Source organism: Rhinoderma darwinii, chromosome 1, assembly GCF_050947455.1.
Source record: "Rhinoderma darwinii isolate aRhiDar2 chromosome 1, aRhiDar2.hap1, whole genome shotgun sequence".
Classification (NCBI taxonomy): Eukaryota; Metazoa; Chordata; class Amphibia; order Anura; family Rhinodermatidae; genus Rhinoderma; species Rhinoderma darwinii.
In genome coordinates, this window is record NC_134687.1 from 318,808,040 (window position 1) to 318,832,143 (window position 24,104).

The 24,104-nt window shown below is 44.2% G+C and overlaps 1 protein-coding gene across 1 annotated transcript in view; it reads right to left on the reverse strand.

The window, feature by feature from the left end:
* The window catches only part of FBXO10 (F-box protein 10), a 144,075-nt gene that overhangs the window by 107,708 nt on the left and 12,263 nt on the right, over window positions 1-24,104 (reverse strand). The window contains exons 4-5 of the mRNA XM_075825559.1: window positions 19,927-20,781; window positions 14,008-14,157 (exon numbers count right to left, since the gene is read on the reverse strand). Of these exons, the coding sequence (XP_075681674.1) occupies window positions 14,008-14,157; window positions 19,927-20,781 (1,005 nt within the window). The remainder of the gene's footprint in view (window positions 1-14,007; window positions 14,158-19,926; window positions 20,782-24,104) is intronic.

Genomic DNA, 24,104 nt, shown 5'->3' on the forward strand with positions numbered 1-24,104 from the left:
TCCTCCTCCTCCTCACTTCTCATGTCCCCCGCCAAAGGAGAATACCTGGATCCATATGATGAGCTTCCAGCTGCCTGATCTCCAGCCGACTTTCGCTGCTGTGCAGCCGCCCCCCCTGCTCTCGGCGTGCGGGCGAACCTCTCCAGCTTTTCCACAACTTCCTGCCGGAGGCCTCTATTGCGGCCTTCCTTCTCCTCGGCGCCATCTTGAGCGCGGGACCCGGGACTCGCTGGCGGCGACTTCTGCTTCTTAGAGCGCGTCATTATGACCGGGTATTCGTGCTCCTCCACCTCCAGACTCTGGTAAGCCCCTAGGGAAGCTATTTTCCCCGAGTTTTACGGGATATATGGACCTTAAAGGATGATTACAGCAGGAGCTCCGGTCACACACGTCCTCTCACATTCACCTCTAGGCCACGCCCCCAAAGACTTTACTCTAGTTAGAGTGTGGATGATATGCGCTCAGCATTTAATAAAAATACTCTAGAAATCACCATTAAAGGGGTTTAACCATCATTAATGGTGGTGACATATCTCTACAATATGCCTTCTCTTCCTGATCTGTGGATAAGCAACTGCCTAGTCGCCATCTTTCCGAATAATGAAGGAGCTGCATTGCAAGTAAAGTGCTGTTGGTCTATCACAAATTTCGCCACAGACCGCCCTCTGTGCTGGGAACTGTAACACAGCCCGATTCACTTGAATGGAGCGGTGAGGCAATTCTCAATACTATGAGTGGACGAGAGTGGCCCTGTCCAGAGAAACTTAATTCAAGTCATAGGGGTCAGACCTCCACCGATCATGAAGTTATGACATAGCCTAGCCATATGCCATCACTTCTTATAACGTGAATACCACTTAAAGTCCTGACCCAGAAAATAAAACCAAAAACTTTTCTGTCTATACATACAATACATGGATGGGAGCAATGTATTTAGTAAAATTGTATTTAGTAAACATTGAAGGAAAACTAAAAATATAGCCACCTGACTTGATAAACCCATTACTATATGTAATCATGGCCACAATCAGGGCAGTACTAGTTGTACTCCCATCAGGGGCCTGGCCACATGGCCCCCTTGCGGGCCCCCCCTGCATACCTGTTGCTTTATGAACTGGACGTGGAAGATGCAAAATGAGAAGCAGAAGCTCCGTGTGGAGATCCCGCCCCCCAGCCATTCCTCCTGACTCCACTTGTAAAATATATAAAGTATGTTAAAAAAAAAAAATTTGGTTTTTTTCCTAGCAGTTTTTTTACAAAAATTGTGGCAAAAAAATGGGATTTGACCGCACCGTGTAACTAGACTAAAGAGGCTCTGTCACCAGATTTTGCAATCCCTATCTCCTATTGCAGCAGATCGGCGCTGCAATGTAGATAAGAGTAACGTTTTTGTTTTTTTAAAACTAGCATTTTTGGCCAAGTTACGACCATTTTTATATTTATGCAAATGAGGCTTTCTAAAGTACAAGTGGGCGTGTTTACAGTAAAAGTACAACTGGGTGTGTATTATGTGTGTACATCGGGGCGTTTTTACTTCTTTTACTAGCTGGGCGTTGTGAATGGGAGTGTATGATGCTGACGAATCAGCATCATCCACTTCTCTTCAGAACGCCCAGCTTCTGGCAGTGCACAGAGACACAGCGTGTCCTCGAGAGATCACGCTGTGACGTCACTCACTTCCTGCCCCAGGTCCTGCATCGTGTCAGACGAGCGAGGACACATCGGCACCAGAGGCTACAGTTGATTCTGCAGCAGCATCAGCGCTTGCAGGTAAGTAGCTACATCGACTTACCTGCAAACGCCGATGCTGCTGCAGAATCAACTGTAGCCTCTGGTGCCGATGTGTCCTCGCTCGTCCGACACGATGCAGAACCTGGGGCAGGAAGTGACGTCACAGCGTGATCTCTCGAGAACACGCTGTGTCTGTGCACTGCCAGAAGCTGGGTGTTAACGAAGAGAAGTGGATGAAGCGGATTCGTCAGCATCATACACTCCCATTCACAACGCCCAGCTAGTAAAAGAAGTAAAAACGCCCCGATGTACATACACAATACATGCCCAGTTGTACTTTAGAAAGCCTCATTTAAAAATGGTCATAACTTGGCCAAAAATGCTCGTTTTAAAAAAAACAAAAAAACGTTACTCTTATTTACATTGCAGCACCGATCTGCTGCAATAGGAGATAGGGGTTGCAAAATCTGGTGACAGAGCCTCTTAAGGCCTTATTCAGACAGCTGTGTTTGGTCCGAGATATACGGAGCGTGTATCGGCCGTATTTCCCAGGCCGACTAAAATTCATGGAGCCGGACTCCTAGCATCATAGTTATCAATGCTGCAAGGAGTCCCTGCCTCTCCGCGGGAATACTGTCCCATACTGCAATTATGCTTTCAGTACGGGACTGGGGACAGTGTTCCCATGGGAAGGGAGGGACTCCTATGATTATAGATAACTGTGGATGCTGGAAACCCAGCTCCCTGAACGGTGGTCGGTCCAGGAAATATGGGCCGATACACGGTCCGTACATCACAGACCAAACATGGACGTCTGAATAAGGCCACTTACTTGTCTCCTGTTTTTGGTGCGGATTGAGCACTGAAAATTCACTACAAATGACAATATAAGGATATATTCAGACGAATGTGTGTGAAATCAGCCGTGAATAACGGCCGTTTTTCACGGCCGATTTGCACCCGTGCAGAGACAGTTTTCACAGATCCCTCATAGACTTGAGTCTATTGAGGGATCAGTGAAAATGCACAAAATAGGACATGTACTATATTTATCCAGGCCCTTCACACGGTCCGTTAAAGCAACGACCATGTGAATAACCCCATAGAAATACATGCAGCCGTGTGACGGCCATTAAAAAAAACCTTCACACGGACGATTAACACGTTAGTTTGAATAAGCCCTAACTCATGTGCATGGGGTTTGTCAAAACACCATGCACGTGCAGCAGAAAAAAAATCTGCATGGAATTTAGGATGTGCTGCTGATTTATAACCCCTTAACGCAATATTACGTAACTGTATGTGAGAAGGATTAGGTATGTATGGGAAGTATAGAGCGAGCTCACGGACGGAGCTCGCTCCATACACAGCGGGTGACGACTGTGTTACGCAGCCGACACTTCACTGCAACGGGCGGAATCAAAGATCACTTTGATTCCGCCCGTTTAACACCTCAAATGCTGCGGTCAATCGCGAAGGAGGCATCTAAAGTGCTAGAATTAGGGGGGGCGCCCCCTTAAACAAGCCATCGCGCCCCCCGCGCCCCCCATGGCACGATCGGCTGTTATAGCAGCCTGGGGGCCTAATGAAAGCCCCCAGGTCTGCCATCTTTGTACTCCTTTGAAGCTCTGCCTCCGGCAGGAGACGGTCAGAATCACGATATACTGCAATACATTAGTATTGCAGTATATCATGCAGTGGATGATCATTGCAGTGGATCGCTGCTTCAAGTCCCCTAGGGGGACTAGAAAAAAAAAAACTGTTAAATTAAAGGTTTTTTTTATGTTAAAAAAAATAAAATATATAAAGTAATAAAATAATAAAGTATTAAAAGTTCAAAAAACATCCCTTTTCAAAAAAAAATCCTAAATCAATATAAAAAAAAAAAAAAAAAAGTCAACATAACTGGTATCGCCGCATCCTTAAAAGTCCGAACTATCACAATATAGCATTGCTTAATCCAAAAAAGTGATCAAAAAGTCGCATATTACCCCAAAATTGTATCAGTGAAAACCACAGCTCGCCCTGTAAAATTTAAGCCCTCACATCGCTAAATTGATGGAAAAATGAAAAAGTTATGGCTCTCAGAATACGGCGACACAAAACATTTTTTTTAATTTAGCAAATCGTTTTCTTTTTTTTAAAAGTGGTAAAACAAAACAAAAACATACAAATTTGGTATCGCCGTAATCGTATCAACCTGTATAATAAGGTGAATATGTAGTTTTAACCGCCTGATGGATGCCGTAAAAACAAAACCCCCCCAAAAAAATGGCGTAATCGCTGTTTTTTGCCCATTTCACCCCACAAATATTTTTTTTTTCAGCTTTCCAGTACATTATGCGGTAGAATAAATAGTGCCATGAAAAACTACAACTTGTCCCGCAGAAAACAAGCCCTCATATGGCTATATAGACGGAAAAATTTAAAGTTAGAGCTTTTGGAAGGTGGGGAGGAAATAACAAAAAAGAAAATCCGAAAAAATGGCTGAGCAGGGAAGGGGTTAAATCAGCTGCATGCCTATTATGTTGCAGAATTGTAACGTATTTCATCCTTTACAATGTAAAGGGTTAAGTTGCTGTAAATCCCTAGCAAATTCTGTAACGCACACATTGAGGAATTTGGTGCACAAAATCCGCATCAAAACCGCAGGTAAAATCTGCAACTAATAGTGCGTTTTTTGATAAACGTTTTTAGGTGCGGTTTTTACATTTTGGTGCAGAAATAGGTGCAGGTTTTATGCTACAGATTTTTAACTATTTTTTAAACTAGTCAGAAACAATTAGAAAGCGGAAACGCAAGATAAATTGACATGTATCATATTTTCAAATACGCACCGCAGGTAAATTTTTGTGCAGAAAATGCGATGTAGATGATATTTGTTGATCTCATTTACCTTACTGGTACTGTATTAGGCCTTATTCACACGAACGTTTGCGTTTTCCGCACGCAAAAAACGCTGCATTTTTTGCGGGTTGCAGTTGCATGTGTCATAAGTGTTTGCTGCGTGGCTGCGTGATTTTCACGCAAATGCCAGCCTTATGACACGCGGTTTTGAGGTCTAGAAAAATGAAGGAAGTGCTTTTATTTTTTCCTTCATTTCTTTATCTACTGTTGCGCGAATCACGCGCGACACACGGAAGTGCTTCCGTGTGCGATTTTCACGCACCCATTGACTTCAATGGGGGCGTGATCCGCAAAAAACGGCCAAGTGTAGGACATGTCGTGAGTTTTACGCAGCGTACATATGCTGCGTGAAAATCACGGACTGTCTGAACGGCCCCATTCACCAACATAGGTCCGTGCGACGCGCGTGATTTTCACGCGCGTATCACGGACGTTAAACACGTTCGTGTGAATAAGGCCTTACACTGCGGATTTGCCGCACAAAAATACCTGCGACAAATTTGCATGTAATAAGTATTGTGTGCATTTGGCCTAACAGAGTCTTTTTTTTTTTTTAACTCCCCCTAAGTCCCCGTTCACACATGTTGGATTTGATACGGATTCCGATGACATGCTGATGATGCTGCATCCCACGCATATGAGTTTTCCGCAACCCAGTTCCACGCACAGTAATAAGCAGCATGCTAATCATTTTGAATGGAAAAGCCGAGGATAAGCAACTTTGAATGACACTGGGACTTAGGCCTTGTTCACACAGTTTTACCCTTTCACCTATGACAGCACCCCTGGAGAGACGTCCCATCCGCTGGACAGGAAACCTGAGGATATAAAAATGGACACACCTCTCCACACACCCAGTCAGGTTTCCTATCCTCCGGATGGAAGGATTGTCCTGAGGAAAAGCACTTCTCCCGGGGTTGCAGACCCCCTAGCAAGGGCTCACCTTATTCCACTAGGGGTGCTCTGGAAGGTATAAGTCTCCTTTGGAGGGAGCAACCTTGAGTCTGGTACAGGTACTTCCTCCTCTCCCGGTCCATCGCCTCCCTCCTGCTGCAGCAAAAGGAGGTGGTTTAAGGCCCATACTGTGGGCCTTCCTCTGGCGGGGAGCGGATTCCCGGGGTCCCGTTCGGCTCTGCCGGACCATGCCCAGCGTTGGCGGCTTTCCGGCGCTCTCACTGGCACTTCCGGTGGCCACGTCGCGTCACTTCCGGGCGGTGATGCGTCCAACACTCCAGGGGGCGGTGTTCCGGTGACCCACGTGGGGAGGAGGGGCTCCAGTGTCCGGAGCCGAGGGCCTCCCAGCCAATCCATGGCCTATTTAGGCCAGAAACAGCAGGAGCTTCGGTCTCCAGTCTTCTTCCTCCATTATGGAAACGCCAGGAGAAGCGCCAGGACGCACTGACCGCTCGGATGCCAAGTCCTACAGTCCGGTACTGGAGGACGCCAGGAGTATGGGGTAAGATAAAAAAAAAACTCTTCCTTACCCAATACTGTTCCCTTTCTCTTGTACATATGTTTAGGCCAGGGATTGTCCTAGGAAAAATCAGGATAAGTCTCGTAACAAGGAATGTAAAAAGAAACTCGCATCATCCTATAACAAAAGGCTCTGTCAGAAATGTTTAGACAACATCATCTCAGAAGAGTCTACAAACTTAGCCACAAGTATCAAGGATATTGTAAGGGCTGAAGTTAGGAACTCACTAAAGTCCCTTAAGAGGAAGAGAGATCCTCTGTTTGCCTCTTCTAGCCGGATGGATTCTGATTCCTCAGCTGAAGAGGATCCTCAACTAGGTGAAGAAGGGGAGTACATCTCCTTTGATTCCTCAGGTGAGGATGAGGGAGAAAGGAATCTGTTCCCAACTGAGGACATAGACCTACTCCTAAAGACGGTTAGGGCGACTATGAATATAGATGATCCTAAAGAACCTCAGTCCGTCCAGGACATAATGTTTCAAGGCCTAGGACCTAAGAAGAATAGAACCTTTCCTATCCATAGAAACATATCTAACCTCATTAAAAAAGAATGGAAAAATCCTGATAGGAAAACAAGTATTCACAAATTTCTCAAAAAGAAGTATCCTTTTGAGGACGAGGCATGCAAGGACTGGGACAACATCCCTAGACTTGACGCTCCAGTAGCCAAGATATCAAGGAAACACTCCCTTCCCTTTGAAGATCTAGGCTCCTTGTCTGCTCCTATGGATAGGAAGGCCGACTTCTACATTAAAAAGACCTGGGAAGCCTCTACGGGGGCTTTTAAACCAGGCATTGCAGCCACTTGTGTGGCTAGATCCCTGAAAATCTGGCTCGCACAATTGGATTTACATTTAAAAGACAAGACCCCTCGGGATCAGATCCTAGCCTCCCTTCCAACACTTTCCAAAGCCGCAGATTTCTTGGCAGACGCCTCAGTAGATGCTGTACGCCTTTCCGCCAGATCAGCGGCCCTGTCAAATTCTGCTAGACGGGCTACCTGCCAAAAAACCTGGAAAGGGGACACCGGATCCAAAGGGAAGCGGTGTCCTATTCCCTGCTCAGAAGATTACCTTTTTGTGCCCCCACTTGATGACCTGCTGGAAAAAGCATCAGATAGTAAGAAAGGGTTCCCTGCACAAACAAGGCCAACAAGAGATTCCTTTCGTCCCAAAGGGCCTAATAACAAAAGACCTAACCCTAGGGGACAGGATTTTAGACCTTCAAGATTTACTAGGAAGAATAAGTCCTTTCTCTTCAGGCCCCAGAAGGACCCTAAAAATAGGGACCAACAATGACGCCACAGGACCTACAGTGGGGGGTTGTCTTTCCCTATTTTTCAAGGATTGGCAAAAGATATCAGCAAATCCTTGGATGCTAGGAATTATAAACCGGGTACGTACTAGAGTTCAGATCTCTTCCCCCAGACAGATTTTTTCCCACAAGGGCCCTAAGGAGCCCAGACGAACAAAAGATCCTAGAAATAGAAGAGTCCTAATCCAAGTTCCAAGCATAGAGACAGGTCAGGGCTTTTATTCCCCTATCTTCCTTGTGAACAAACCAGGAGGCAAACACAGGGTCATTATAAATCTAAAAAAATGAAACCTTTATCTGACCTACAAAAAATTCCGCATGGAGAGCATTGCATCAACTATAAATCTCTTCTCCAGGGATTGTGTGATGGCCTCAATAGACCTAGAGGATGCTTACTATCACGTACCCATATGTCATCATCATCAAAGATACCTAAGGGTAGCAGTGACACTCAACGGGTCTGTATTTCACTTACAATACAGAGCCCTCCCCTTTGGCATCTCACAAGCCCCAAGGGTATTCTCAAAACTGATAGCGGAAATGACCTCTTACATCAGGATGAATGACATTCTCCTGATACCATATCTGGACGATTTCCTGTTGGTTGCAGAAACATCTCAAACCTTGACCCTACAGATACAAATAGTCCGAGATATATTAACAAAATTAGGATGGAACATAAATTTAAAAAAATCTAATTTAAACCCATCAAAAAGCTGTGTATTCTTAGGAACCCTGCTGGACTCCTCCAAGCAGATGTCCTTCCTTCCAGAAGAAAAAAAATCGGTCCCCTGATAAGCAGGATATCAGAGATCTACCTGAGCCATACGACATCTTTCAGGGAAGCTATGTCAGTCCTGGGCCTCATGACATCATGCATCCCAGCCGTACTATGGGCTCACTTCAGATCCAGGCCACTACAGTGGGACATTTTAAATCAATGGGACAGGAGCAGTCTCTCCTTGGACCAGCCCTTACACATCTCTTCCGCAGCAAGGTTGTCCCTCAGATGGTAGTTGAACAGGGAGAACCTCATGAGGGGTATTCCATGGAAGTTAACCGCTACTCTCAACATGACCACAGATGTGAGTCCTTGGGGGTGGGGAGCCCATTACGACTCCTCTCTTCTTCAGGGTCAGTGGGATCAGCAGACCGCTCAAAGATCCTCCAACTTCAGGGAACTGGCAGCAGTTCTTCAGGCCTTAAAGCGATCCATACATGCAATCTCAGGTCAGCACTTGAAAATATATTCAGACAACACGACCACAGTATCTTATATAAATCGGCAGGGGGGTACGAGATCGGCCTCGCTGATGGACTTATCCTCACAGATATTTTCTCTGGCAGAACAACACCTATTGACTATCAGCTGTTCATCTGAAGGGAAAGGACAACCAGGTGTCAGACTTCCTAAGCCGAGAAAGGCTTCACCAATTAGAGTGGTGCCTGAATACAACAGTATCCTCAAATGGGGAAACCCATCAATAGACCCATTTGCGTCCAAGGAAAACAGAAAAACCCAGAGATTCTTCTCCCTAAACCCTTCAGACCACCCAACAGCAATAGACGCATTCTCCCAGTGTTGGAGTCAAGAGAGAGGATACGCCTTCCCCCCCTGAACCTCCTCCCAAGAGTAATAAAAAAGGTCAGAGAAGACAGGGCCAGTATGATATTAATAGCCCCCTTTTGGCCAAAGAGACCATGGTTCACGTGGTTAAGAAAAATGTCGTCACACCAACCATGGGTTCTCCCAAACATGTCAGACCTTCTATATCAGGGCCCAGTAATACACCCCGACATTCAGAAACTCCATCTGACAGCCTGGAAACTGAAAGGATAATCCTTAGGCAAAGAGGATTCTCAGAATCGGTCATCTCCACCCTACTAGCCAGTAGAAAACCAATTACCTCAAAAATATATCTGAGGTCATGGAAGGCATTCTTGAATTTTGCAGACAGGGATATTAATCCTTTAACCAAACCAGATATTCCCTTAATATTGGATTTCCTCCAGGCAGGATTAAATAAAAACCTTAGGCCTACTACATTAAAGGTTCAGATTTCTGCTTTAAGTTCCTTCTTTAATTTCAAATTAGCAGAACACCCCTGGATCAAGAGATTCCTAACTGCCACCTGCAGACTTAAACCCCAGATAAGATCCCCAGTTCCTCCCTGGGACTTAAACCTTGTTCTCCAGGCTATGATAAAACCACCTTTTGAACCAATAGACTATCTCCTTGAAAATGCTGACACTCAAAATGACCTTTTTGTTAGCCATTACATCAGCCCGTAGAGTGAGTGAGATTCCACATACCCTACTGCTAGATGATAGAGTCATCCTAAAAACCTTACCAGAATTCCTTCCTAAAGTGGTCTCTCCTTTTCACTTAGACCAAGATATTGTCCTTCCCTCTTTTTGTGATTCCCCAAAAAATCAGAGGGAACAACAGTTTAACTGCCTAGATGTAAGAAGATGTCTAGTCCAGTACCTAAAGATTACCCAGGATCCGAGATCCTCAGAAAACTTGTTTGTCCAGTTTCAAGGTCACAACAAAGGTTCGGCAGCCAGTAAAGCCACCATAGCAAGGTGGATCAAGCAGGCCATACAATTGGCTTACATAAATCAGAAGCTCAAGCCCCCAGAGTTTTTCGGAGCTCACTCCACCAGGGCCGTGTCCACCTCATGGGCAGAGAGAGCAGACGCATCCCTAGACCAAATATGTAAGGCTGCCACATGGAGTTCTCCTCACACCTTCTTTAAAGGAACAGTGTCACGAAAACATTTTTTTTACATCAGTTTGATTTTAGTGTTTTATTAAAAACTTTTAGATTTATTTGTGTGTTTGTGTTTTACTTTTTTTTATTTTTGAACTTTTTCTTCCCTATGGGGGCTGCCATTTTTTTTTCCATTTCTGTATGTGTCGATTAACGACACATACAGACATGGAATACGGCAGCTACAGTCCCATAGTGAATGCGAACGGGGCCCGTTCCATTCACTATGCTGTACGCCGTCTGTGTGGGAACGGCGCATGCGCCGCTCCCATACAGTCCAAGTTGAACTGTGCGCCGTCCGGCGCCATTTTCATGTAGACCGGAAGTCGCGGCCGGACAGTAAGATTACTACTTCCGGTCGCGGCTTCCGGACTTGTGCACTTGGAGCGGCGGTAGCAGACGGAGCGGACGGAGCTGCGGCGACTGGAGCAGGTAAGTTATTTCTATGGATGTTCGTGTTTTACTGTGTGTTTACTAGTGTATGTTAACCTACTACACTGTGTGTTAGCTCAAAAAATGGCGACACACAGTGTAGGAGGTTTGACCGTTCAATCCCCTCGTTTCTCCCGGCACTAGCCAGGATAAAGGAGGGGGGATTCTGAGAGCTCACTAGAGCGAGTTTTCCCAAATTTTGCAGCATAAAGCAATGTGGTTGCTTTACCACATGCAATGCTGCAATTTTGGGAATTGCTCCATCTAGTGACCAGCACTGGGAAATATTATAAATTATAATCTAATTTATAATATTTCCTGACTCGTGAAAAAAAATAAAAAAAATTAGAACAATGTTTAATCACCTATACACTAATTGTTTAACTAAAAAAAAAATACATTTTTTTCTAGCAACACATTCCCTTTAAACACTACCGATTACAACTGCATACAGCCTCTGACTTGGCCTTTGGTAGAAAGGTGCAACAAGCTGTGGTCCCACCCTAAAAATATTGGTTTCTATTTTACATCTCCAGGGGTGCTGTCATAGGTAAAAGATTGATTACTTACCGGTAATCGGTTTTTCAAGAACCTATGACAGCACCCCGCTGTTACCCTCCCATGGTCCTCATAAGCTGGATCGCTAACCTTAAATTTAAGCATTCCTGTAAATATTGTATATATAAAAGGTGTGAGGGAATTTCACAAAAAAATAACAAACAAACTAAACTACTTCTCATCCGGAGTTCTTCCTAAAGACTGGGTGTGTGGAGAGGTGTGTCCATTTTTATATCCTCAGGTTTCCTGTCCAGCGGATGGGACGTCTCTCCAGGGGTGCCGTCATAGGTTCTTGAAAAACAGATTACCGGTAAGTAATCTCTTTTGCAGGCACAAAAATCTGCCTCGAAATTCCTTCAGACTTTCTCTGCCTCCCATTGAGGTCAATGGGAGGTCATAGACGGAAATGCCCGAAGAAAGGGCATGTCGCTTCTTTTTCTCGTGAGCGTTTTTTTTTGCTCGCGGCAAAAAAAAGCCTTCGCCTCACGTTGCAATCAATAGGAGGCGATTTCGGCTGTTTTTTGCCGCAGTTTCCAACGCAGTTTCCGCTGCAAAAAACTCTGCGTGAACAGGGCCTTATTCTTGTGAGAATCTGCTACACTCTTGTGGCACATCTGCGTCAGAAATAAAAAGGGAAAGCCTCCCATTTTTGCTGTGGAAAAACACAATCGAACATTAATGGCAACGTTAGAACGGAGCATTAGTTATCCTTGCATCCTCACAAGCGCTTGCCCCTCCATGAAGGCTCCTTCACATCATGTTGTTGCCCTAAGTTTATGGCGTAGTCAGGAAATCTCCTAACGTACACTATAAACAACGTAGACGATAATTCACAGGGCTCCATTATGTCCTTTTAGCCTACGTCGGGCTGGTAGACGTCGGTATACCTTATTTTTGCAGGATGGAATAGCGTAGTAGACTTTGCTATTCCGGAGTCCCCAGGCAGAGCATCACAAGTGCTCTACCCGTGGACTTTGCCCCTGGGAAAGCTCCTGACATCACTGTCCATATATGTAAAGTGACGTCAGGGGATTCTCCAGGGCCGGAATCCCTGGCCAGAGCATTGCCGACGCTCCAGCCGTGTACTCAGGCTTGGCAAAGCTTCGGACGTCACTTTACGTACATATGGACATCAGGAACAGCACCATAGTCCCTGGGCAGAGAGCTAGTAGAAGGCGCCAGCCCTTTTCATGGACCGTGACTTCAGGAGTTACCCCTGGGCCATTCCCCAGGCGACGTATCCCCCTGTAGGCCATACACATATACTAAATAGATCAAAAGCCAGAGCATTAACCGGTCACTGCCTGCTCCATGGTTTCCTTCACTGTAATTGACATCAGCACCAAAATCAGTGAATGCATATAACGTACAAACGTGAGTGCCACACTTTCCGTTGCCCACCCCCGGTAATTGGCAACTAATTCAACTAATGGGAAACTAATGGGCATCAGAAATTCCTGATGGCGGCCCTGTATGTAATGCTGCTTGACTTCTGTCTAACGCCTCATGCAAACGACCGTGTGTGCCATCCAAGTCCCGTCAGTGATCCGAGGAAAGATAGGACATGTTCTATCTTTCCTCGGATCGGAGACTCGGACCATTTTTCACGGACCCGATTCACCCGCTAAAGTGAATGGGTCCGTGAAGGATATCGGGTGCCTCTCGGATGCCGTCAAAAACGGCCCAAGTGGCACAACAGTTATGTGCATGAGGCGTAAGGCTCTATTCACACGACGGGGTCCGAGTGTCGGCCGCATTGCATTCGTTCCGTTTCAGTTCTGGGCCGCGTTTCCGTTTTTAACAGCTGATTTTGACCCGTTTTACATCAGTTTCTTTTCCCTGCTCATTTTAAAAACGGATTAATTTTATTTGTACATTTTTTTGCCACACACTGCCCTCTGTAGATACTGCCACAGCCCCCCGTAGGTTAGTGCCACACAGCCCCCCCTTGTAGGTAGTGCCCCACAGCGCCTGTGTAGGTAGTGCCACACAGCCCCATTTTACATAGCACACCCCCCCCCCAGATGGCACCCCCTACCTTCCTGTAGATAGCACCACTGTAAGGGACCGTTCCAGGAGAAGTCCCTGACTTCACTGTCCATTTATGGACAGTGAAGTCAGGGACAACTCCTGGAGCGGAAACACCGGCCACAGTGCCGGGGATTCCGCTTTAGGAGTAGGGGACCGCTCCAGGAGAGGTCCCTGACGTGACTGTCCATATATGGACAGTGAAGCTAGGGACTTCTCCTGGAGCGGAATCCCCGGCCACAGCTTCAGCAACGCTGTGGCCGGGGATTGGGGATTCCACCTCTACAAGGAACAAAAGAATACCCTCCCCCTCACATGCACTTCACACTGTGAAGAGGGGAAGAGAGTGAGCGGCAGAAAGCTTGGCCATCACTCGGATCACATCCCAGTGACAGCCGTGCTTTACACAGCCCCATAGACTTCTATGGAAGCCGTGCGGCCAGGAGAATGGCCGAAAATAGGGCATGCTCCATTACCGGGCCGTCAAAAAAAAATAAAAAATCGGCCGTGTGAATAGCCCCATTTGGGGCCTATTGTTCCTACTAAGGCCATGTGACGGCCGTTCAAAAAACGTCCGTCACACGGCCGGGAATCCCTGTCATATGAATAGGGCCTAACACACTTCATTGCTTTCATTTGTAGAAAAGTGAAATGGTGCTGTATGTATGCAGTGTATGAGTGGCTACATACAGAGAATTAGGGCTCAGTTATGGTGCTGCTAAAATCTGCTTACATAAAAAGCACAGTTCTGCTTTCAAGACACATAAAATGTATATATAGTGACACGCACCAGTATAACAGGATTGGCTCCTTTGCGGATATCCACTCCTGCTTCGGTGTTGGAATGGATGTTGTTGTCAGCTATGAGACCTCCTGCTGCTAGACGCAGAAAAACTCCGGATGCTTTACAATGGTAAATGTCATTCTTCAACAAAACAATCTGGAAAGGGAAAACCGTAAAGTTCACTCAGTGCTGGTCGAACATTAAAGGGATTTTCTGGTATTAGTCACTGTATACGTGAAACGTTTTACAACTTTCTAATAGAGCTGGGCGATTATGACCTAAATCAAAATCACAATTAAACATGTAACCTCGATGAAGATTAATAAACGATTTTTTTAGGTCACACCCCTTTTTGCATGCCACGCCGTTTAATTCAAATAGAACTCCTGAGCCTCCTGACAGCAATCCGCCTCCCCTTGTATATAGTGCTACACAGCAATTCTTCCCCTGTATATTGCCACATAGCCCCTCCCCCCCAAAAATATATTCTACTTACCTTGCCCCGTTCCCGCGACAAACGGAGCGCTGCTCAGCCTTGCGGGCGGGACGCATGCACAGACCAGCGTGATGTAGTGATGTAATCACGCCGGCCTGCAGAGGGAGTCTTCCCAACGCCTTATAGGCTGCAGGCCTAACGTGGCCTACAGCCTATAATATTCAATTGTATCTGCGTCCTGAGGATACAAGTGGATGTGGGTGTTGCTAGTACCGGGGCCCCCTCCTGTGCTAGTAACGCCACTGCATCCACCAGCCGCTTGTGACAGTGCGCAGGCTTTAAAGTTTACTGAGCGGGGGGAGCGTGGAAGGTGCGCGGCTGTCCAGATCCCTCTGCTCCGCCGGTCTGTGTAGCTCGGTGCATATTTTCAGAGTCCGCCACACTTCTGGAATATACTGGCGTTTTCAGGCATCCTGTTGGTCCACAGTGCCCTCAATGCCCACCCGTTTGTTTAGCCTCAATGCCCAGTTGCCAATGCGAGCGGACAGTGCCCACCGCAATGTTATATACAGGGATGATGGCAGGCTGGTATATACAGGGATGATGGGGGTCCCTGTATATTTCCCCCATCATCCCTGTATACAGGGTTGATGTGGATAATATACAGCGTCCCCCCATCATCCCTGTATATAGCTCTGATCACGCATGTATATACCATTGGGGCAGGCATTGAGGCTTAACAAGAAATAAATGGGGCAGGCATTGAGGACCCTGTGGACCAATAAGCTGCCTGAAACACCGGTATATGGCAGAAGAGCAGCGGACTCCGAATACATTCGTGCTGAGCTGTTCATGGCTCAGAAAAGCCAGGCGCGAGGCAGTAACGTCATTACGCCTGTCTGTGCTGAGCCGTGAGCGGCCAACGTAATACAGTGAATAGTAGAGCAGGGAACGGATGTTCCCGTGCCCTACATGATTCAACTGTATCTGCGTCCTAAAGGCGCAGATACAGTTGAAACTGGAAAAATGTGAAAAAAAAAAAAAAATGTGCAAGATGACCTGTTATCTGCGCTGAATTCCGGTTTCGTTTTTTCCCCCGATTAATTGCCCAATCCTACTTTCTAATATACTTTGCGGGAAATGTATCAATCTCTCTACGCCAGTCTTGCGACGTTTGGCCTTTTTGCGCCACCCTTGCCACCACGTGGAAAAGGGGCGTAGCTCTGCTAAATGGAGGAGGGCTACCAAGGGCAGATAAATTTCTTATAATTTAAATTCTAATGTGAATTATAGAGGAAATCTTTGCCAGCTCCTAATGCTGGACCTCGTACCTTGCATCCCCCCCAACCCGATAACTATGAGTTTGGTGCATTCTTTGAACGCTCCTATTAAACAATCGTCACAATATTTTTTGTACAACAATATTGGTAGAAAAACCCACGGTACTCACTATTCAGTCTAAATATTTGTGTGTATTGCAGCAAAAACGTAAAAGCAGTGTGGCTGTGAAGCTCACGCCTACGGCCGTTTCGCGTGTGCCCCCCCCTTTAAATACACATAAGAAAACTTTAATGTCACATACAAAGTTGTAAAAGATAATAAAAACCTTAAGATTGCTATATCCGGTCTGTGTCTAGTACAGTAGATTGACAAAGTTGCAACTGATTATACGAACGAAGGTCCTCGGTCCACTTGGTCTGAATGAGCCAGGACGTGATGTGTATTCAGAATCCTGACACTTCGCTAATACAATCCCGACACTACAGCACAGGAAGTGTAATCTCGCGAGATTACGCTGCAAACTGTCATTTCAAACGAGATTACACTTGCTGTGCTGTAGTGTCAGGATTGTATTAGCGAAGTGTCAGGATTCTGAATACACATCACGTCCTGGCTGGAGGTTATGTATATTCATTGTCAGGACACTGCAGTAACGTTATAGTGTGTTTATGTGACTGCAAATAGCGATATAGCTATATCGCTATGTGCTGTGTAAATGAATGGAGAGAAGTGTATGACGCCGATTGGTCAGCGTCATACACTTCTCTGCACAACGCCCACTTGGCCATATAGTAAAACACGCCCAGTTGTCCATTGAGAAACTCATTAGCATAAAGCTAATATAGGTCATAACTCAGTCAAAAATTATCGTTTTTAGAAGTAAAAAAAAAAAACACTGCTGTAATCTACATTACAGCGCCGATCACATTATGTACAATATAGGCCACTTATAATGTGGTGACAGAGCCTCTTTTACAACTTTGTATGTAACATTAAAGTTTTGTTATGTGTATATAAGGGGTGTGGTCTGTGAGAACACCGAGGCCTTGACAAAGCATGGGCACACATGAAACGGCCGTAGGCTTGAGCTCCACATCCATACCGCTTTTACTGGTTTGCCGCAATAAACACAAATTTAGACTGAATGGCGAGTGCCGTGGAATTTTTATATCAATATTGTTGTGCTATTACTCATCTTTTCAACCACTGACCACCACCTAATGTGGATTGAATCAAACCCACTTGAGAATTGTGACTGCTTCTGGTGCTAGGACTCATAGTGCTCCAAGAGCGATGGCAGTGCCGATCTTTTTCTTGACCTCCTGGAAGTTTTTACAATAGTTTTTGTGTCGTTTTGGCTAATAAGAGAGCAAACCCATACCCATACTATGCTGCCCTTATCTAGCGCAGCACTGTCTAATGACAGATCTACTTTAGCAGCTTAGACTTTAGACTGATCCATTGTAGCAAGCTACCAGAGACATTTGTGCAGCTGTTGCTGATTTATATAGCTCCCGGAGCATTGCTTTTGCACTGGATACAACTGTACACGTATTTAGCTCACAGAGCATTTCCTGGACTGGATACAATTGCAAATGTATGTGGCTCACAGAGCATTGCCTGGGACAGGATACAATTGTAGATGTATTTAGCTCACAGAAGAATTGCCTGGTACTGGATACAATTGTACATGTATTTAGCTCTCAGAGCATTGCCTGGGACAGGATACAATTGTAGATGTATTTAGCTCACAGAGCATTGCCTAGACTGGATACAATTGTAGATGTATTTGGCTCATCGAGCATTTCCTGGACTGGATACAATTGCAGATTTATGTGGCTCACAGAGCATTGCCTGGGACAGGAAACAATTGTAGATGTATTTAGCTCACAGAAGAATTGCCTGGTACTGGATACAATTGTACATGTATTTAGCTCTCAGAGCATTGCCTGGGACAGGATACAATTGTAGATGTGTTTAGCTCACAGAAGAATTGCCTGGTACTGGATACAATTGTACATGTATTTAGCTCACAGAGCATTGCCTGGGACAGGATACAATTGTAGATGTGTTTAGCTCACAGAAGAATTGCCTGGTACTGGATACAATTGTACATGTATTTAGCTCTCAGAGCAATGCCTGGGACTGGATACAATTGTAGATGTGTTTAGCTCACAGAAGAATTGCCTGGACTGGATACAATTGTAGATGTAATTGGCTCACAGAGCATTGCCTGGGCTGGATACAATATCAGAAAGTTGTAGAACTTCCATTAATACAGTTAAGCTTTCATAGCCCAAAACCGAACAACCCGTCTAAGGCTAAAGTCATATGCAGGTTACATGATGTGACATTATTCCCTATGGAGGAAAACTTGCAAACAACCTTACAACTATAGCATAATTTCGAAACTGCTTAAAGAGGCTCTGTCACCAGATTTTGCAACCCCTATCTGCTATTGCAGCAGATCGGCGCTGCAATGTAGATTACAGTAACGTTTTTATTTTTAAAAAACGAGCATTTTTGGCCAAGTTATGACCATTTTTGTATTTATGCAAATGAGGTTTGCAAAAGTACAACTGGGCGTGTTGAAAAGTAAAAGTACAACTGGGCGTGTATTATGTGCGTACATCGGGGCGTTTTTACTACTTTTACTAGCTGGGCGCTCTGACGAGAAGTATCATCCACTTCTCTTCAGAACGCCCAGCTTCTGGCAGTGCAGACACAGCGTGTTCTCCAGAGATCACGCTGTGACGTCACTCACAGGTCCTGCATCGTGTCGGCACCAGAGGCTACAGATGATTCTGCAGCAGCATCGGCGTTTGCAGGTAAGTCGATGTAGCTACTTACCTGCAAATGCTGATGCTGCTGCAGAATCAACTGTAGCCTCTGGTGCCGACACGATGCAGGACCTGTGAGTGACGTCACAGATCTGCACTGCCAGAAGCTGGGCGTTCTGAAGAGAAGTGGATGATACTTCTCGTCAGAGCGCCCAGCTAGTAAAAGTAGTAAAAACGCCCCGATGTACGCACATAATACACGCCCAGTTGTACTTTTACTTTTAAACACGCCCAGTTGTACTTTTGCAAGCCTCATTTGCATAAATACGAAAATGGTCATAACTTGGCCAAAAATGCTCGTTTTTTAAAAATAAAAACGTTACTGTAATCTACATTGCAGCGCCGATCTGAGCAATAGCAGATAGGGGTTGCAAAATCTGGTGACAGAGCCTCTTTAATATCTGCATTTTTCCCCCTTGTGAATAATAGAGGTCACATTGCAACGGTAACTTATGTCACCCTGTAGTAATAATAATAATAATAATAATAATAAAAGCAGCTACCAATCATGATACAATGGCCCCTAACTAATTATAATAATGCTTGGTAATTGGTTCTTCAACAAATCCACAACAAGTTGAGTAAATATATAGTGTAATACTTAGTTCCTAGGAGAATGAACAAACAATATATATATGAAAAGCCCTTGAGTGTACAAAATATGAAATCAGGGTTTAAATTTACATTTTGAACACATGTATCTGCACTCACCATAATGTGCTCACGATAACTCCTAATGTCTGTTCAACACACATTGATTCGCTTTGCCTTCCCATGGGGACATGGTGTGTATTAATGGTATGTCCAGATCCTAGCAGGCTCGAGTGGTGACAGTTATGTGTTAGCATGTGTGGGTAAATGGCGGATGGTGCCACTATTCAAGCTAGTTGGCAAAAGCGTACATACCATGAGGCAGCTCATGTGGCTGCCATAGGGCTCCTGGAGAGAGGGGGCCCTTCCCAGGTGGGTCTTATCCCCATTTTAGTGATGAAAATGGGATGGCAGCACCTGGACTGTCATGTATGGTTAGTATTGTGGTGTTGTCGAGCAGGGCCTCAAAGGGGCCCAATTATCTGTGCTATGGGGGCCCCATTCCTCTATGTACACCACTGCCACTTGGGATGTGCATCGTGATTGAGATTCACACAATGTCAGGAGTGAAAATGCAGAGAGAGCACATGAGCACATAGGAGCAGCTCACTTGCAAGCTTCAGGCCTGTAGCTTCGAGCACTGATAAATCAACATAGCTATAGAAAAAGTTTTGTCTTACTTTTGAAACTACCCTTAAAGTCCCTCTCATGTATTATTTATAGTAAATCTACACTGATTTTAAAATACTGAATTAGGGTTAACTTCAGATGACTTACCTTGCTATTTTGAATACACCTTACTGCATAGGTTAGGTCCCTGAATATACAACCTTCTAGTCTTGCTTGTCCTTGTGAGCAAATAAAGACACCACCCTTGCCATCTCTGAAAAGGCACTTCAATATAAGACATCCTTGAATTGAGTTGGCAATAGATTGCAATTCCTTGTCCCTTTGTAACTCTTGTTGCAAACTTTTCAGAGCCATGTCACTCTGTAAAGCGAGGAGCCCATTAGTCTGTGGCCTGTAGTGTAAAGATTTGGCTAGCATGTGACTCAGTCCATGAGAATGATATGACAATTTGTACACTGACTGGTCATCATCTTCGTTCTCACTAACTGTGCTCAGTTCACTGTCACTATAATCGGTGTCCAGAGTCATGGCCTCCCCATCTTTACCCATGTAAAAGTTTCCATTCAGTTCGTTCTCCTTGTCATTAGTGTTCTCCTCCAACATTTGGGCTTTTGATTGAGGATGTGAGTGGCTTTGGTCTCGATTAACTAACATCTCACATGTCCTCATATTTGCCCCAGGTGACCCAGTAGCTGAGGAATCACTATTCCCAGACAGAGAAGACTCAGAAGCATTGTACAGCATGGTTCTTGACCTGGCAGAGGCTGAGAGGTGCTTACACGCCCAGTTTTTGTCAGAAGTGGGTGATCCCTCCACAGTCACAGAGGCATTTTCACTGTTAACAAATTCACAGTTCTCAAGCACACTGAGAGCCACATTGTGGAAATGTATGCTAGACTGGTTAAAAGTGCAAAATTTCATCTGGCACGTTCCAGGCGCGTGGATCTGTAGTTGCCCATTCTCAAAGTTGCAGTTGTCAAATTGGACGTAACCAATGGATGTCTAGGCAATGAAAAAAAAAAGTTACAAGTCTTGAATCAACATACTTTATTTGATTAAATGTTTACATTGCTGAATATAATGTGATTGATTACTGTACAGTTAAAATTGTGAGAGTACGCTGCATTGAAGAATGATTTCACTAAAGGGTTGATTAGAGTATGATCCCTAAATTTTCCTATCAAACTTTTTGCACCAAATATGGCCGTGGAGTGTCACAGAGAACAGTTGGGGGAACAGGGAATCGGCCCTATGACACCGCCAGTGAGGTAAGTATTGACTTTTGTATTCAATTTAAAACAGGAAACAGTTTTAAAATTCGCAACATTTGCTATTTGTTCCAGATTTTTATCTCCACATTAAACTCAATGGGGAAAATCTGCAACAAAAGAGCAACGATGGTCAATTTATGCACATTTTCTTAGTGAATGTTTTCTGCAGCATCTGGATGAGATTTGTTCAAATCTCACCCACTTTGCTGCTACTGTAATACACCGTCCGAAAATCCATCCTGTGTGAAGATAGCCTTAAGAAAAATCCCATGTGAAAACCCATCACCACCAGTTGTTAAGGGATAAGAAGAATGGCCAGCTAGTTTACATATCCCAATGTAGGGGACCGCCTCTATTAGATCCATATGCCCTAAAGCAGACCCTAAGGCTAGAGGCACACGTAGAATATCGGCATCAAAACCGTGGATAAAGCAGGTAATTCCACGGGTAAAATCCGCACTTAATATTGCGGTTTTTACATTTTGATGTGGAAATAGGTGCGGATTTTATGCTGCCAATTTTGGTAACATTTTTTATTAACTTAAGACAATTCGGAGATGGAAATGCAAGATAAATTAACGTACTGCAGATTTTAAAATCTGCACCGCAGGTCAATTTATGTCCAGAAAAATTCTGCAACGTGTAGATGAGATTAAATGAAATCTCATTTACTTTGCAGGAACTGTATTAGGCTATGTTCACACGGAGTATTTTGGGGGAGGAATATCTGCCTCAAAATTCCGTTTGGAACTTTGAGGCAGATATTCCTCTCCCTGCACGCCGATTTTCGCGGCGATTATCGCGCCGTTTTTCACCCGCGGCCATTGAGCGCCGCGGGCATAAAACAGCGAGAAATACCCTGTCTCCTGCCTCCCATTGAAGTCAATGGGAGGTCAGAGGCGGAAGCGCCCGAAGATAGGGCATGTCGCTTCTTTTTCCCGCGAGGCAGTTTTACTGCTCGCGGGAAAAAGCCGCCGACGCCTCCCATTGAAATCAATGAGAGGCGTTCTCGGGCCGTTTTTGCGACGCGGTTTCCGCGTCAAAAAACTCGGCAAAATACCCCATGTGAACATAGCCTTACGCTGTGGATTTGCCTCAGGAAAATCAGCCCAGTAAAACCCACGTAATACGCATCGTGTGCCTAAAACCTCTTTAACCCCATTAAGGTGGTAATGGCTTAGATATGGTGGCTTTTGAAGAGTCAGGAAAAATTTGTCTACATTCAGATACAACTTGTAACAGAAACCGTCGATGTTCTTCGTCTTTCATCAAAGAGGAATTGAAGGCTCGGATTAATTTTATACCCCTTTCAGCTGTGTCATTAACAACCCTGAAACCGTTCACTATTTTTTTTAGCTTTAAAATAATGTAGATTTTCAAACCACACATCGGGATCAGTATTTAAAAATTCCGTATCAATTTCAAATCTCTTAAAAAAAAAATAATTTGAGTTAGAGAAACAAAAAAAAAAAAAAAAAATCAACCTTTGTCCAATAAATGATCAACTTGTTTGAGACGGAGTGTTGCTTTTACATCCCTGTCATCATAATCATCTTCATCATTTTCTACGTCGGACCTTAAATTTCCAACCATCCTTGTTTTGACATTTTCTCCCAATGTATCATCGAAAAATGAAAATGCAACTTGCTCCGAGTTGAGATAGCACAGATGGTTTATCATTTTAGACAGTGCCTTGTCTGCAACCTCTTTATCAATTTTCCTGTATTTAACTAAAGATTTCACTAATTGTATGTCTTGGTTGGGGATCAAAGTGTGTTTGGGGGCATTGAACTACGTGTTTACATAAATATTGATTATAAACAAATATCTTCAATACCTTTTTTCTCTAAATCAGTTAACGAAAATTGATCCCTGAAAATATTTATTTTGAGAGAATAAATGGCCTTTGCATCCATCTGGCGTGATGAATAGCGCCAGATGCTCTAAAAGAAATGTCTTTTGGAGGAAGACTTCCTAAAATAATTAAGCAAAGTTGGATGAATTCTTTATAATCATCCCTGGGCTGTTGGTTTTTTAATTGTTCAAAAAGAAAACTTGAAATTTGGTCCGGATTAATTATTTTATGTCTAATATTTTCATCTTCTATTCCTGTTTTTGTATTTAGTCTTGTCTAGCTTAGACCACCCAGTCTTGAATTTTCCAAAAATATCTGGCTGAGGACCAGTGGATGTGCCCATTTTGCAATGAAAAACTGCTTTTAGAATAACTTCAAAAATATGGTGGCGGCATGCTAAATACAGAAGGTTTTTCTCTAATAATTGCTCTAGCAAAATGCAGGTTCCCCTAAGGCGACCAGTATTTACTGCCGTTGTATCAAAACACATTGCCTGGATTTTCCCAACTGCCCCCCAATGTTCAACTGCTGATAATGTAGACAAATGTAGAAAAAAATCTGAATGTAGACAAATTTTTCCTGACTCTTCAAAAGCCACCATATCTAAGCCATTACCACCTTAATCTGAAAATGTTAAATAATAATAATGTAATATGTATAATATAATTAATAAAATGCATCTGAACACTATTTGTTATTATTTTTACACCTTCCTTGCTCTTCTTTTCCCCTAATTCCTTCATTTTCAATTTGGATTTTGTTGCATTTACTTTTGAAAACACCTCCAACTAAACCACGTTTAATGTACAAAATGAAAAATGCAAAAAGCAAAATCTGAAAAACAGATGTAATTGAATGTTGTAATGTTTTTAGGCATTTGCATGAAAAGTCACGTTTGAGGATAAGCACCACGACCGGACCCGAAAAATGCTAAATACCACTAAATCTATAAGTTTTAGCAACAAAGTAATAAGAATCAAACTTCAAGACAACAAAATTTCCTATAAAATGAGACGAGAAATCGGGTTTCTAGGACGAATGGTTTCCATTTTAAGGAGGAAAAACTGTGATTGTTTGCTAAAAATCGCTGTTTTTCTAAACTTTAACCTCAACGAGGCACGGGTTAACGTTATCAAGTTGAGCTGAAACTTTGCCAATCAAATTTTCTAGCCAATTGACAACTTTTAGGGGGGTCCCCC